Raw genomic sequence first — 17361 nt, 5'->3', positions numbered from 1 at the left:
TCCCCCCCTGTATACTTGTACGGGATCGATTAAAACTATCATGATGTACACTTTATGGTTATACAGTTTACAGTACATGGTCCATTCATTCCAGGAATTTCAATAGTTAGGCCAGGGAGGGACTCGCAGATGCAGGGTCTAGCTAGACCACCTCAGCCGCACCATGGTTGGGGCTGAGGTAAGAAAATTTATGATTTACAGGGGTCTACGGTCCCCACCACGGAGTTCAAGATCGCTGACAAGAGATCCATGATTCCCAACAATTGTTCACTCCCACTTCAGTATAAAAATGCATTTTCAAAGCGGTGTTTCAAAACAAAATAGTTGATTTTTCCCTTGAGACTGGGAACCCACTGTGTTAACGTCATTTTCTTTAATAACCACGTTAGTAAACATTCAGAGGCACAGTCTGGGTAAAATTTGAGGTCAAGCCTTGCGAGTGCAGTGACCAAATACGCCAGGGCCCAGGAGGCCGACAAGGGCCCCGTCGTGGTCGAAATTTGCGTTATTTTACGTGATGAAAGATAGAATTGAGAGGTTTCACCAAGTTAATTTCTATAAAACATCTGACAAAAAAAAAATCATCCCGAATGCAATGTCTCAACAAGAAAATAAATTTGGTGAGATTTCACTCTTCCTTCCACCAAAAAAGTGTAATGATTTTATAATCTGAACATCTGATGAAGGCCTATTTTCAAATAGGTCTTAAAGCGGGTACGTCGTTCTATACCTACTGCAAGTATTTTCTTCTCAAGTCTGCATATTTGTGATATTTTCCTGGTGCAAACTCGCATCTGCCTGCTACTTGGGTGTTTGGATTCAACAATAGTTACTACTCGCAAGCTTGGTAGTCTAGCGGTTATCGCGCCAGGCTAGTTTTTGGAGGTCGTGTGGGTTCGATTCCTACCCGAATCAGTTGCAATTTTCTTTTTTTGCAAGTATTCGAGGATGTACTAAGTATTCGGTATGATAACACGTCAGGTAGGGCAAAACATAACTCCTATTTATCTCATCGCTTTTAAATTATTTTCTTTAATAGTTTTGATTAATCGAATCCTATAATATTAGTTTGACGCAACAAACGGTGCACCATCGCCTAGCTAATTGCCAGTTCGACTTGTTATGGGGGTAAGAAAAAAAAAAACCAGTGGGAAAGAAGAACATTCACATCACTAATAAATGAATTAGTATCCATTTAAATATTAATTCCTTTAATTACAATGTATTATTTTGGCCTTATATATTTTTGGTGCTTCTTAATATTTTTGTTTTTCCTTTTTTCTAATACATTTTACTTATTCAATCTTATAGGCCTAGAGAGGGAGAGGGTCATGCAGTGCACATTCACAAACTGTCAGGACCATAGATTCGATTGGGCACTTTAGTAGGTCCCCTAGATCGACATTATTAAATATCGAAAGTGATACTTAACAAAAAATAAATAAGATAAGTGAATGAATAAAATAACTTATGACACTTATTTGAGATACGGGTAAAGCTCATAGGCCAAAAAGTGGCGATTATGGCGCTCCATTCATATTAAAGTTGTTTGGCTTTGCTTTAGTCTAGGCCTTTTACGAGTCAGCGTGGTTGTCAGTGCTGGTGTTGTTTAAATCGTTTAGTGTCTGAGAGTAAGTATCATAAATTATGTTATTTTTGGACATGTTGGTTTTTTTCCTTGTTTTTCAGAAGGTGAGCAACCCAACTCCCCATTCGCCTAACTCCCTGCTGGCTGTCTGGTCGACCGGGTCTGGCAGGGACAGAGCTTAGGGCTGCTGCTGCTTGGGCTTTCGCCAGGGCATGAATGGCAGACCAAGGTACGTAACTGCCAGAGTGATGAATGATGGTCAGACCTGCCCGATCGTCGAATTAATAATTTACGGATTACAAATAGATGGTTGGATGAGAACCATGATGGACAAAGGGTTCAGGCTTGGTTTTCGAAAGGAATTGTTATGGTTTTTGCTAGGCCGGTATTATTAGCGCTAGCGGGCCCGGATTGATCAACGCCGTAGTGTTAGTAGACTGCGCTGTATATGGAACGCAAATAGAGCGAAATATGCTCGCAGTGCCATCTAAGTCTTCCTTTTCATAGATGGTATTAATTATTGCATTAGCTTAATATGATAAATTGAAGAAGTATTATTTATATATACATACATAATTTATCTTTGTATTTATATTGTTTTTTGAATATGTGTGTCTGAAATAGATGTTGATTAATTAAATAATTATTTTTTTTAAGAGCCATTATTTTGGAAGTGGATATATTTACAAACAAATCAGTAAAATTTACATGAAATAAATTTTTATTAACTTTTCATTATTGGTCACGTTAATTTATCCATTCTGGTTAAATGTACATATATGTGAGTTCAACCAAAGAATTTAGATTCAACTTTCAGCACTCAAAATTAGCATCGGCCCAAGCCGCGGTACCCAAGCTCAACTTGGCGCTAATTTAATTATAATTTTTGTTTTTATTAAGCGTAATTTTATTTCCTACAATAGTGGTATGTAGTTTAATCAATAAATAAATTATTAAATCATTGTGTTAACTTTTCAAATAAAAGTGATATTATGAGCTGGAAATATCTGTTCTTCTCATTTTACTTGTGTCCTGTGTTGAATGAAAACACTTGACAACGTACTAGGCCTATGCCAAAACATGGAGGTTCGACCTGTTAAAACTAGCACTACCACAAAATTAAAAAAGTCTTTTAGGCCTAAAGCCTAGAAGACTATCACAAAGTTAATATCATTTTTAATGTTTTAACAGTGGAAATGGTTTGGCACTGCATGAACAGTTTGGTCTCCTAACTTCGAGGTTGAGGTTTCAATCCTTCGCTGTAGATTTTGCTTAGTGTCCTTGAGCAAGGCACTTTATCTGCATTGCTTCTCTCCACTCAGGAGTATAAGTGGGTACCTAAGGAGGTTAAAGTGCAAAATGCACTGAAATATTTCATGCAGCAAGCTGTGGTTTCCCCCTTTCATTTGAAACAACAACATCATTATATTGTAGTGCTGATGGGGCACGAAGGTGAAGTGGTGGGGCTCGATGATCTATTGAGGAACACCAACTCGCAAAATAAGATGATTTTTAACTACTTGACCATGAAAAAATCATGGTCAAGTAGTTAAAAATCACCTACAATCACCTTATTTTGCGAGTTAACGCTCCCTCAACTGATCATCGAGCCCCCCCCTCACTTTACATTCTTGCCCCATCAGCACCCCTATTTCAAAATTCCTAGATACGCCACTGAATACAAATAGGCTTATTTGTAGCTCATTATCACAATGATTCAATAATCTTGATGGAAATACCTACTACTGTAGCAAATTTAATTATGTTTAAGAACAATGGTAAAACTTTGATTTAATCTATTTACGAACATCAAACCTCCCTGTCGTAAACTGTTTACAAAAATTCATTCAACCAATTTGGGGATTCTCCATGTGCGTTGATTTTTCATCTATTCGATCGTGTGTAGTTTAATACAAAAATTTGTTTGGTCAAGTTGATGTAATTATGACTATAAACACTTTTGGGGAAGATTTGGTTTTCGTATACCGTGGATTCATGGTACAGTACATTCATAATAACTTGCCAACAAAAGGGCCTCGGCAAATCAGTTCTGTGGAACTGTGGCTTGGGCTGACGCAAATTTTGAGTGCTGATAGTTGAACTCGCACGTACATTTAACCAGAATTGATAACCGATAATGCAAGTTTATTAAAGTATGACTGCGCATGCGTTATGTATTTCATCATTCACTGATTTGTTTACGGTCACGTAAATATATCCACTTCCTTTTTTTATAGTACCAACAAGATAAATATTTGTTGTTCACAGCTTGATTTACTGTGCTTTACCAGTTGATTGAATATAATAAAAACTGCTCTTTGTTAAGCAATTTCATATAATATGAATGTGTCTTTATGTCAGATTTTTAGGTATTCCTGTATAATGATTCCACGTGTGCTAATAGTTGGAGCTGGTTTAACAGGTGCGGCCACAGCTGTGCTTCTGCAAAGGGAGTTGCAACAGGCTGTATCTGTTGTCATTTGGGATAAAGCTAGAGGATCGGGTAAGAAATAATCCAAGACTAAAATATCTCTTGCACTGTACTGTTTCGGACACACTAGTCTTTAATAGTGCATTAGACATTTTGAATCATGAACAGCATTTTAAAATCGACTTTAAACCTGGACCTACACACAGTATGCACGATTATTCATGCAATGCTGTGAAGTGTGTTGTTTGGAAATGTCTGGGTTGCTAAATGCATAACCTTCCTTTAGACAATTGTCATCTAATTTTTTTTCACTTTCTGGATGGATGGATGGATTTATTTGGTGTAAACTCAAGAATTACCCACGAAAGTCTGAAGAAGACTTATTTCCAGTGGGGTCCTTCTGGTGGTGATTGGGCAGTACACCACGGGAGACAATCCCCAACTCTTTTCCGAAGAGTGTACTGCGTTCTGTAACGTGCACATGGGCCATAATCCACACAGGACCAACAGCTTAAACGTCTCATCTAAAAGCCGGTACGCTACTGTAACTTGCATTCTAATTTTTACTGTAATTTAGTGTTCATACAGCACCTTTCCTTGAGGTTACGAAGCACATTGTTTTCCCTTGTCATTGGGTCCACATGCTTAAGTGTTGCTGCCATATTGACGCAGTAGCCACGGACCAACCCTACTAGGAACTCATTTATTCTGCTGTGTGGAGAGAAGCATCACAGATACTGTAAAGTGACTTGCTGAAGGTCAAAAGCGAAGCGCACAGTGAAGGATTGAATGCCTGATCTTGGGGTTCAGAAACCAAACCGTTCTCGCTGTGCCAAACACCTTCCATAGCATAAATTTCTGTACAGTAGCTTACAAGCACAAGTGCTTTTATAGTGAATCAGTTTGAAATTTTGATCTTGGACTTGATCCATACGTGGCGACGGAATAACATTTCCATGTACAGTAGAACCACAGGAGGGAAGAGTGGTTATGGTCTAGATTGTTGTTGTTGGTTGAAAAATAATTTTATGTGATTAGTGGTCGTGTCTTTCAAGCTGTCAAGGAATACTGTTTTAATAATGTTGTTGGTTCCAATCTGTGTACGTTCTTGATAGAAACGAGAATTCATATGTGTTAGCTCTGTACTGTAGTTCTAGTTTGTTGCTCACACGTTTTTTGTTTTTTTTGGCAGGTGGTCGCATGAGTACAAGTCGCAGTGCATCCAATCCTAATTCTACTGTTGACCTCGGTGCCCAGTACATTTCCTGTACGCCTGCTTACGCATCATCACATGCACAGTGAGTCCAAAATATATTCTATTCTCAAATTTTACAAGGAATTTCAGCCTGCAATCATCCACATTGTTGATAAAAAAAAAAACAAACACTGTAAGTTCCTTCCTATGATTGGCAGTGATACGGTGATAAAGAATTGTTGCTTCATATAACTATGAATAATTCCTATCCACTGACAATTTCGCCAAAAAAAAAGATGTTCAGTCTCAACCGCCTATAAAAAATATCAAAACGGTAGAATTGAGCTACACCAGTGTGAACACTATATGGCCACTGTGGCAGCCAAAGCCTGGACAAGGGAAAGGGGAGGGGGAGTTCTTTTTTAACCGTACTTGATTTTAAGGACAGATTTCAGTTTTAATTTAAGAATTTAGTATGAAACAGAATTCTTACAGTGAGAGAGAGAGAGTGTGTTGGAGAGTAGCAGGACAGTGAAAGGTAGATAAAGAAATATAGATTCTTATTTTTAACATTTTTATTTACAATTAAGTACAAAAATTGACTTATGGCAGCAGAAGATAGGAGATGGGGGAGGATTAAGAGTTGATTAGTCGTTTCTTTTTGAAAAAAAAACTAAAAAAAATACAAACAATATTAGGGCAATGAGAGCACCGGGAAGGATTATTAGGTACCGTACCCACGCGAATACGCCTGGGTGCTTTAAATATTTTTGGCTCTTTTTGAGGGGCGCTTATGATAAACAAAGTGGAAATAGAGGGGGGGGGGTGGGGGCGCTTATGGGAAATTTGAAATTCAAGGGGCACTTTTTTTTAATCGAAGATAAACGACTGGTTTTGGTGAAGAAAAGGTAATCGTCGAGAGCATGGCTCATGACAAGAATGTTGTGGGTATTTACACAGCAGATGAATTTAGTGGTGGTGTTGATGGTGGTGTAGTGTGTTGGCCATCTGCCAATTCAGGTAAGCAGGATCATTCTGGGTTAACTTGCTTAGATACAAGAGTGAGAAGTCATTTTATTTTTATTGACTGAAAATGGCCACAGTATTTTAATTTTTAGATATCAAATACTGTACTGTAGTTCTAAATCCAAAAAGGGTAGCAATAAAACAAGAACTGAAAACCATGTTAAACTTAATGGAGACTGATAGACCGATAGATGGACAGACCAACTGACAGTGCTAAGATAGATGCAAATAGTTGACGCAGAAAATTAAGTTGGTGATGTACTGTACTGTATGATTGAGTATTTTTAGGAATTGAGGGGCGCTTATTCAAAATTGAAGGGGGGGGGGCACTTATTCAAACGGCGTGCTTTAGATAATTTTCACATTGGGAGGGGCGCTTATTCAAGAAGGTTGCTTATTCAAATGGGGCGCTTATTCGCGCGAGTACAATACATTTAAGGAAGAATTTCAGCTTGACTTCAAAAGAAATTAAACAGAATTATTAAGACTGAGAATGAGTTTTTGTAGGATACAAATTTTGGATAAAAAAAAAGTGGAAAAAAGGCTGATTACGCCACTTTTTTACGCCCTGTTTTTAAATATAAAAAAAACTGTATCATTAATTGGGCTTATTCGATGGAGTTTTATTTTCATTCACCTGGTTCGTAAAATAGACTTTGTTGACAACAAATATTAACATAAAACAGAGTGCGTTAACCATGTGACCAAAACAAACATGACCGATTGGTCAGTTTAAAAACAACATTTGCTTTAATATAACTTAGATAAATTTTCAGAAAATAAAAATTATAATATTTACTCACATGAAGTAAAAAAAAAAGTAGGCTAGCCACAGAATTCAAAAACTTGATGAAAACATTTTTTTATGAAAAACCCATACTGCCACAAGCAACCTTGATTTCGCAGCGTGTATTGTGGTAATGCAGCCATTTTGTTTTCTTGAGTATTTACAAGTTTTCTATTCGACTGGTTGTCTTCGTTAAGTAGGATTTTACCACTGTGCAGGTGGGCGTGGTTTAAGGAAGAACAACCAGTCGAATACAGCCATTGTTTCAATTTTTTACCTCTGTAGAATAGCTTTAAGCTTCAGTACCACATCAATCCACAAAAAGAAATGACTGATTGGATAACATTTTGGCAGAACATACCAAAAGAAAGTCATAAATAGATAAATACAAATTTTGTAGCAAACAATTTTATATTTATATTTCCAGATTTTACAGTGAGCTGATCAGTAATCATATTTTAACGCCATGCCAGGTTGTCATTGAGGGCATGAGAGATTCAGACGGTGATACCAAACATTATGTAACACCAAAAGGAACGAGTTCCATTGTGAAATATTACCTTCAACAGTCTGGTGAGATTCTTTGGTTTAATTTGAATACTTATAATTAGTATTCTTGATTCTTGAGCAGCTTAGCTCAGTCGGCTAAACTGGTGGTAGCCACTGTGTGTGCACTGAACCGTGGAGATCTCAGGTCCTCCGTTCAATTCTCATCGCTGCTCTTATGTTTCAGCCGGAGGGCTGAAATGCAAGTTACAATAGTGCACCGTCTTTCGGATGAGATGTTTAAGGCGGTTGTCCCGCGTGCATTGTGGCCTGTGTGCACGTTAACACTCTGCCCGCCAAGCACGGAGATTTCTGTGTTTCAGGTTAGATGGAATAATTACTGACATGTAGTAACAATTTGAACACTATATATTGTTTCCATTAGCGTAGAGCGGTATTGATTTACTTTCACGAAATCGCGGTTTTATCTCTGCATCGTTGCGCGAAATCTCGTAAATCTCCAAAAGTGAGTCATTTTTATTTTACTGTTACAGGTCTCAGATTGTGATTAGAGTAAAGTGTTTGGTACCGTTGTAAAGCTAAAATGTTCGTAGTTCCTGTAGTATTCGCTACATGTCAGTCTGTTCACATACGCACTCTCAACGAGCTTCGGAAAAGTGTTAGAATTTTCCAAAATGTCTGGCGGTGGCTGATACTATTTTTTCAAACCCCTGGCGGTCAGAGTGTTAAAAAAGCAATAAACTATTCAGAAAAGAGTAGGGGATTGTTTTAATTGATTCTGTATTACAGTACCAATATGCCCCATAAAAAAAATGTATTATATATGCTGTACACAGATTGCGCATATAGTATTTAAACAAATAGATAAATGATTATAAAAGTGCTCGAATATGAACATTATGTTATAATCAAATCAAGCATAGCCCGTCAACGAAGTTCCTAATTTTCAGTAGTATGAAAAAAGTGTCTGGCAGGTATCAAGGCGAGTATCATACGTCTAAAAAATGGAGACCATGGTATATAAGCAGATCTAACCCACAGGCACTTTCTTGCATACAACTGACTGAAAAGCTCACACATAGTGAAACTAAACTTAAGCTCGAAATGCTTATAGGTTGTAGCTGCTGGATGTATATGTATGTATGTATGTTCTTCCTCCCTAAATCTGCCCCTGTTTTTTTTTTCCAAGTTATTTTTTGTTCTTTCTAAATCAAGGCGCTAATATTCACCACAATTGTCATTTACAAACCATTGATGTAAAATGTGATGATGGAGTAGAAACAATATTAGCTGAGCACCAAGGCAGCGATCAGAAGCATTCATTTGATGTTGTTGTGCTATCCCAGCCTGTACCACAAATTCTCCAGCTTGGAGGCGGTATACAGGATATTTTAGGTAAGTTGGTATTATAATTATTTTTTAACACACAGTAAACCTCATTATAGTATAAGCAGTTGATATAATAATAGGGTGCTTTCGATTTGCACTACGACATAACTCTAGAACACATTCAGTCATCTGTAACCGTTCTTGAGTCATCTGTAGAATGTAGATTTGGGAAAAGTTACAGCCTAGAATCAGGCGATAATGAGAACTCAATGTTCTCACGTGTGCGGATGACTTCTTTGTGATGTCCATTGCATTTTGGGTCTTGCTGTTGTCATGCAGTCAAAAGCCCTGTCAGCAAATTTCTCGAGCCACCACTGGTCGTCGCACAAATCAAAAGCTTCCTACTAACTACTATCATACAACATCAGTTGTTTGTTATTTTTTTATTTTTTATCTTTTTTACACTGCAGCAAAAAATTCAAACGTTCTAAAGAAGTTAGAGGAAGTTGAGTACTCGTCCAGATATGCACTTGGTTTGTATTTCAGTCCTGGAACAAAGTTTGATGTGCCTTGGGAAGGCAAGTACACGTATGATGATCCCTGCGTTAGATGGATATGCATCGACAGTAAAAAGAGAGGAAACGGTTAGTACATTACAGTTGTAAATATCATGTTCTATGCCAGAGATGTAACTTCACATCCGACTAGCTTCACTCAGTGCGAGAAAGGCGTGAATTTATTTTACGTCCACACCTGTCCAAACATACCATTATTGTATTGCACATGAACTCACCTGTAGTGGTCACCAGAACTCAGTGCGAGAAAGGCGTGAATTTATTTTACGTCCACACCTGTCCAAACATACCATTATTGTATTGCACATGAACTCACCTGTAGTGGTCACCAGAACATAAACTCCCACCCTGGTGGTTCAGGGAGGAACTTGGAAACAATGATCTAAAAATATATACAGTACCGTACATTTGTTTATTTTTTCAAAACAGTTGAAGGAAACCTATATATAATTTTGCTAATTGCCTCCGTGTAACTTCACCTATCTCGTTTGAAACCGCTGGCAGGAATGTGCTCATCTTCCATACACTGGGGATACCATATATTTCGCAAACAGGATGGGCTACTTTTCTCGATATTGAAAAGCTCGATATTGGACAACAAGGAAAAAAACTTCAAAAAACCACTGAAAGTCACATACGTTTTTGAATGTTTTGCCATGTTTCGCGAGTCGCCTACGTCACATAAGTAAATTCCCTCTCTTAATCTGTACCGCACTGCTCAGATCTAAAAATTATCGAGTCGGGCCGTAAAAGAAACAGACTATGTTTCACAGCTTCATTACATCACCGCGCATGCCTCACGTCAACAAAAAGATGAGCAGCATGTTCAATCCTGATCTGCTTCTACACAACACGTACATGGAGGTTTATCCATTGTACAGTATACTGAGTATATTACTGTAGTCTTAATGCAATAAATAGCATGTTTTGAAATCGATCAGGTAAACATAAACGTACTCCTGGGCACAATTAGGCATGATATTACAAGCTAGGCCAAGGCCTCATAATTTTGGCAGGGTCTAGGCCTAGGCTGCCCTACCGTAAACCTAGCCTAGAAAGCATAGCATAGCAACAGTACAGCGTGGGAAGATCAACAGGGGTGGGGGGTTGGGCACATGCTTCCCTGTTTTGCCACTAATTTTTTGAAATTTCAATGCATATTATGTTTTGTGGCACTCACTCCATTCTAAAACTGTTGTGTGTCTCCCCCCTCTCCCCTTCTCGTTAGAAAAATTCTGGATCCGCCCTTCATCAAACTGGACAATAATTCTTCACAAGGACTATCCAGCAAAGACACTCATCTACAAAGACATCCTTCAGCAAAATAATCACATACTAACCAAACATCCACAACGATTACCTCCATTTCCCATAACATTCAACAGCATACATCTCCACCTTTCCCCACTCATCCAACACCGTGCGGAGCACCGGTATATGCATGTGAATAATAATTTTCTTATGTTGGTGCCTTTTATGTCTTGGCGTTTGGGCAAAACCTAGGAAAATGGCTTGGCAGTCAACGTTTTGATAAAAAATGTTTGTATGTCAAAAATTAATTTTACTCCATTTTATTTATTTAGGAATTTTTATTTAATAAAAGCATAGAAAAAAAAACTGTAAAAATACAATAATTTGAATACAATTACCTAAAAATTTATAAATATGCATACAAGAGTCAAAGGAATAATGAGAAAAATGACACAGTAAAGAAGCAAGACTACAATTTCCTCAACCAGACTAAGTCAAACAAGGGTTTACTGGCTGACCGTACACCTATTATGATTATCGATATCAATTTTTTAGACCTAGTTTCTTTTTGTTTACAGAATCAGATGCTGATGGTCCAACATTAACAGTTCACACCAGCGTACCGTTTGGTTTAAAACACTTAGAGGACAACAAACAAGATGTCCAAAAAATTATATTGCAACATCTTTCAACCTTACTGCCTGGTCTTCCTGAACCTGTCGAGGTCAAATGTCAAAGATGGAGGTACTCACAGGTATAAATCTTCAAAATCCACTAATCTGCTTGTTGATTTTACTGTTGTACAGTAGTTGTCTGTTGTTGATTTCAGTTCAGTAATCTTTATTGACATAACAATGCTTGAAATAGAAAATTACTGTTGTATAGCCTGTGTAAAAAAATTGAATGAAAAGTGCACATTATAACAAACAAAAGAGGGGAAAATAAAGGTTATGTATATCATGCAATATATGAGGGTCTCAAATTGTAGAAAATACTATTGATAACAAAACTTCAACATGGACTTTAAATAAAATAGACCTCTTTCAATATATTGATTACGTAGCGACCACACCTGAGAGCGCACGTCACATTTGTGATGCAACATTCAAGAACTGGATATCTCTTTTTTTTATTTTCTGGAAATAGAGAAAGCTGCATGGATAAAATTCAATTAGCAGGGTAATATGTTTTAGGGATTGATCAAAAATATATATTCAATTAAAAAAATACAAAATCAAAGACAAAAATTTAAAAACTCAAGGACAAAATATATAAAATCAATGACAAAAAATATAAAATTAAAGAAAAAATATAATTTTGCTATATTTAAGCACTTATTTATGGTGTTAGATAAACATTCACAAAATCCCAATAAGGAAGAAACATGGAAAACTTTCAAAAGTTGTAGTTTGTTTTAAGAACAAATTTTATATATTTATTTCATTTTGTTTTCATTTTTTTTTTCATAATATAATTATATAACTATGTATATATCATATCTTAACTTCAACAAACAAAATTTAAGTGTGCAGGCTAAAAATTAGATTTTTAAATTTTTCTTGTCATTTTGTATTCAAGGTTTATAAAGGTGTAGAAGGTGGTCCAGGGTGTATGAAGTTAGCAGAATCAAAGACGAGTTTGTTGCTAGCTGCCGGTGATGCATTTGTTCACTCTAATTTTGACGGTTGCATTGAATCAGCAAAGAAAACCAGTCACACCATCATAGATTTTCTAAAATCCAACTGTAAATTATGAAAGGAATATTATAGTACAGTAATGATAGCAATATTATTATTATTATTTATTATTATTATTATTATTATTATTATCATTATCATTATTATTATTATTATTATTATTATTATTATTATTATTATTATTATTATTGCTGTTTCTTGTTATTTTGATGTGCGTATCCCATGACACCTTTGACACAAAAAAGCTGTTGTTTAATTCTGATTTTTTTTTCTTTTTTACCATGTTTTTGCAAAGGGTGTTTCTACCCTTAGATCATCCTAAAGGTTGGTGCAAACAAAGACCATGTTATAATAAAGTGAAATTGACATTACTCTACATTTTTAATACGTTATTGCAGTAATAAATTAATAATTCAACTGTTTATGTTAACGCAATGTTTAACACAATTTGCGTTTGATATTAAAGCGTTTAGAACTAGTTATGGCTAGGAATGACGTAAATACAGGCTTTTTCTTGCTGGCTGACATTCATGACTTGTCCCATTGATGAGAATGATACAAACAGAGGTGTGGATGAATTAGGTTCCTAGCACTGTAACGCTACTATGTTTGTGTCATTGCTTGTATCGAACGTCAGGTGGTGTTGGTCATAATATTGAGTTTGACCAATCAACAGTCGAGTGTCTTAGCATTAGGCACTTGCCCTGATAGCAAGATGCTGCAGGTTCAATTCCCGCCAGAGACACTATTTTTAATATCCTACGACTGAAGGAACTTATGGTTGATACGAACATCACAATAACATCACATGATCAAATAATTTCATCTGGTGTAATATTTGTTGTTATTCTTTCTATGTATATCATCAGCTGTGACGTTTCGGCTAGTTGTTATTACAGCCGTTGTATGGTGGAGTGATACAGTTTGCCGAGCCAGACGTCATCATAGTAGGATTCTTAAATCATAAAACTAATGTTAAGTGGCATGTGGAAGTGAGTGAAGTTTGCTGCACACGTCCCAGGTTGAAAGAAAACATAGGTGAACAATGAATATTTTTATTCAAATTCTTTACAGCACATTTGGCAGCCAAAGTTGAATTGCAGCATTGTATAACATGCATTTCTACCAACATTAAAATATACTATACAATTTATAATTAATGTCCTGTAAAAAAAATAAGATCATTATTATTTTTACAACAGTTATTGCAAAAATTACAATTAATATTGCCATAAGCGTCCCCCTTTAGTTGAGAAAACTATTATATTAAATTATTTCTCCCCACAATTTCTTCAGACCATGGAGGACAAACACCATTTTTTTTTTCAAAAAAGGGCAGAAATTTGCGCATAATACCTGCTAAAACGTCTCATAACTGCTTAAACAATCCCATGTCGGGAAAGTCCTTGCAACACTACTAACAAATACGTTATCTCTCCATACTATCAGTTATGAAGTAAAAAAAAAATAATTCCACATTTTAATTACTTAATTTGTATATTTAAGTAAATTATTAAATCAATTTTACAAATTTAAGTTGATTAATAACATTCCTGTGTTCTCTAGATCATTAACTTGGCTGGTAATCAATTAGATAAGGATTTTTTGTAATGTCTCTGAATCGCGAACAAAAAAAGAAAAGAAAAATAAAACTTGTTTTCGATAAGATTCTGGTTGGAAGCTAATTGATGTACTTTTCAGAATATTTTTTAAATTTTTAGCTAATTTCCTGTCTTTTTTATTGATAGTAGCCTGCCTACATATTTATGTTAAAACAGGTCAAAGCAATTCCGTTTTCCTTGACTACAGATTTAATACTGTACGTTGAACGTTCAATTGTTTTGACAAACAAATTTAGATTTATGGTACTAATTACGTTAGATATCTTGTATATTTGTGAGGAAAATGTTCTATTCCTCTAATATTTATTATTAAAAGCAATTAATGTACTTATTTATTCAGAGTTTAAAAAAATTTAAAACAGCTCATCTTCATTGTTAAAACACATGAAAATAACACTACTTGGTAAAATAGTTGGTATGCTAGACCTAGGGGTAAATTAAGTTACGTGACCAAAATATTCAATTATGATTTATTGTGTTTTTTAATCTTTAGAATAATTTATTACAAAATTTTTTATTTTATTTATTACAGTTTCAAGCTTACATCACATTGTTATTTGAATAGAAATATAGAATAGCGCCTCATTATTTGTAAATGAACAGTGTCCTTGATTCTATGATTGATGATTGATTCAGGAAAGGCCTATTCAATAATATTGTACTGTAATCAGGTTTTGTTGTCTTTGTTATAGTAGTTGATATTTGCTTTCTTATTTGGTAAGCCTAATTACGTACTAATAGTCGTTGCAATCTGCCATCTTGGTCCTCAAATAGAAAAAAAAACCCTGGCCATTTTTTCCATAATAGAGGGCCTCTTGATCGTAGTCTACATATTTATGTTAAAACAGGTCAAAGCAATTCCGTTTTCCTTGACTACAGATTTAATATTGTACGTGAAACATTCGATTGTTTTGACTAGCAAATTTAGATTTATGGTACTAATTACGTTAGATATTTTGTTTATTTGTGAGAAAAATGTTCTATTCCTCTAATATTTATTATTAAAAGCAATTAATGTACTTTTAAGTACATTAATTGCTTAAATAATAATAATAATAATAATAATAAAGGATCTACTTTCCAAGCTCTAATATATCCACACTCTTCAAATGATCTCGGTTTATTGTACAATCTCGACCCTTCTTCTATTTGTGTATTATATTATTTAGGCCTGTATATTGGCACCATATAATGGTCATACCGGTCCATCTGTCAGAACTTAGCGTAGTAATATACAGTACATGATTATATTTTTGGCAAACTTTCAGCGGATTTTGGGGTCATAATAAATCTAAAGGCCTCCTTTGTAGTAGATTAATCCCGGGAAACGCCGGTGACTTACCGGTAATATCCCTGTGTACAATTGTTTACCTTGTACAGTATTACGAAGCTGTCATTTTCGATACCGTAGGTTAAAATGTCAATGCGTTTTAATCTAGTATTGCTCACTTAATACAGACAACTTGCATACTTAATAGCGTGAACAAAGAGTCTTAAAAGTACTCCCCAGTGACATTTTCAGTGTGCGTAGGCCTATTACCAATACTCACTCTGTCTACCTACGATTTATTCGTGAAAATGGTTCCGCTTAGAAAATCCGCCATTGCGAAATACTGATCATTCGATACAGCATGGACCTATTAATAGGTCCATGGATACAGTATCTGTGTCCCGATCCTGATACACTGTATGCAATGCTTATCCAAGATATAGAGTGCAAGCGCCTCGCTCCCTACACACAGGGTCCAGATTTTAGCGGGAAATTTAGGGATTTTAAAGTCTTCAGAATCTAATAATCTGTAAATTATTACAATTCCAATTGTCATTACTTTTGGTGTTAACGATCTGTCATCGTCGTCGTCATCATGATCGTCATTGACATCACAGTCGCCGTTATTGTCATCATCATTAATGTTATAGGCTTTAATATTCGTATTTTTCATTTAAAATTTAATTTATCTTGAATATTAGGCCTATAGTGATTGATGCCAACTATATTTTAAAACTTTAGAGCATAAATTCCGCATCATGTGGAACTGTAGGCCTATGGCAGAGCAATACAAGGAGAATAAAAGTAAAAAGGGGGTAAAGGTAAGAGAAAAACGCAGCGCAGCGTCATTGTGTTGAATTCAGTATGGGCATGATCCGTGATTACCTAAGATGAGCTTAGAGTAACTACGTTCACATCATTCCACAACAGCAACAGGGGCTGAAATAAACCATAGCATCAGGGTAATCCCCTATCTTCCGAATGATACAATGGGTTCTTTAGAAACGAGCCAGAAGTGTACACTGGACCTCCATTTGAAGTCCTTGTTCGAGAAGACTTTTTTTTTCAAAAAAAAAAAAAAAAAATGGAACTATACCAACCGAACCCTGGCTTCGCTAAACGTTCTCAGAGATTTGTTTTAGTGATGCTGATTGGTTGGTCGATTGCAGTAAAAACATTCTAGCGATTTAATGGAAACCATGCTTTAGTATAACATGGACTTCTACCAAGCGAACCTTGGGCGAGGAGCGGCTGGATCAAGTGCCGATGTTAAGGCTGTAGATTAGCGGCGCCCCGCCTTATCGATCAGCCACTCGTCTTTCAAATAATTATCAAAAACGTTTTTTTTTTTCATTTTTGATAAAATAAAAACTAATATTAAGGCGTATTCAGTAAAATAACTATATTTTCTCTGTGTAAAAAAAGAAAACAAAAGAATGAGAAAGGTGCATTCACACTGAACCCGGAAATCGGATCGGAGGGTAAAGTCTGGTGTCCATAAAATCTCTACACGCTCTCGGAGATTGGTTTCGGTACCGGTAACGCTTATTGGATTTGGTCGATTTCTGTGAAAATACTGTAGCGATTTAAAAGCAAAATACGGACCCTGAAAATTTAAAACGTCTGAGCTTTCGGTGATTCCCTACCCCACCGGAAAAAAAATCAGTAGCAGATTTAAAGGGGACAAGTCGGCCCTGGATTCCTAATTTTTTTCAGAATTTAAAAAAAAAAATGAACAAAAAGATAAAATTACTGTATATTCAATTTTTAAGTCCGAGAGTGCCAGTTCCGGCTATCTATATGGTGTCATATTCATAAATTGTCTTACTTCAGCCCCAAACACGGTGGGGCCGAGGTGGTCAGAACCTTCATCTGCGGAAGTTTCTCCCTAGGGCCCACTCTATTTTCAATTAAGTGGTGCAACAATAGGAGGGGAAGGGGCAGCCCCTTTTTCCCCGTCGACGCTCGACTACGCCCACTTTTTTTTCGTCGGGAATATCGGCCTCATGGAGCCCTCTTCGGGTAAATCCTGCCGCCACTACTGGTGCAATTCCTGGACCCGCCAATGAATGAAATTGACGGC

The 17361-nt window shown here is 36.1% G+C and overlaps 1 protein-coding gene across 5 annotated transcripts; it reads left to right on the top strand.

The window, feature by feature from the left end:
- Positions 1-1362: 1362 nt before the first annotated feature.
- On the top strand, positions 1363-14049 carry LOC117125027 (renalase-like). Of its 5 annotated transcripts, none has more exons than XM_033271380.1 (9): positions 1366-1631; positions 3950-4091; positions 5212-5317; positions 7455-7600; positions 8750-8929; positions 9334-9507; positions 11268-11443; positions 12268-12490; positions 12522-14049. In XM_033271380.1, exons 2-8 carry the CDS (start codon positions 3971-3973, stop codon positions 12442-12444), a joined length of 1080 nt encoding a protein of 359 aa, XP_033127271.1. In that variant the 5' UTR covers positions 1366-1631; positions 3950-3970; the 3' UTR covers positions 12445-12490; positions 12522-14049. The 5 variants fall into 5 exon arrangements, with proteins under 5 accessions (XP_033127274.1, XP_033127271.1, XP_033127272.1 ...); XM_033271381.1 differs by adding an exon at positions 1690-1817 and having other exon boundaries at positions 1367-1384; positions 12268-14049; XM_033271379.1 differs by having other exon boundaries at positions 1367-1631; positions 12268-14049.
- Positions 14050-17361: the final 3312 nt, after the last annotated feature.

The sequence above is a fragment of the Anneissia japonica genome, unplaced genomic scaffold (genome assembly GCF_011630105.1).
Source record: "Anneissia japonica isolate Jap-2015-1 unplaced genomic scaffold, ASM1163010v1 scaffold9_len2422644_cov172, whole genome shotgun sequence".
Lineage (NCBI taxonomy): Eukaryota > Metazoa > Echinodermata > Crinoidea > Comatulida > Comatulidae > Anneissia > Anneissia japonica.
This window is presented reverse-complemented; position numbering and strand designations above follow the sequence as displayed.

Coding starts and splice junctions, on each gene's coding strand:
- LOC117125027 (XM_033271380.1), top strand. CDS start 3,971: ATGATTCCACGTGTGCTAATAGTTGGAGCTGGTTTAACAGGTGCGGCC. Junction 5,318..7,454: donor TACGCATCATCACATGCACA/GTGAGTCCAAAA, acceptor TTATATTTCCAG/ATTTTACAGTGAGCTGATCA. Junction 11,444..12,267: donor AAAGATGGAGGTACTCACAG/GTATAAATCTTC, acceptor TTTGTATTCAAG/GTTTATAAAGGTGTAGAAGG.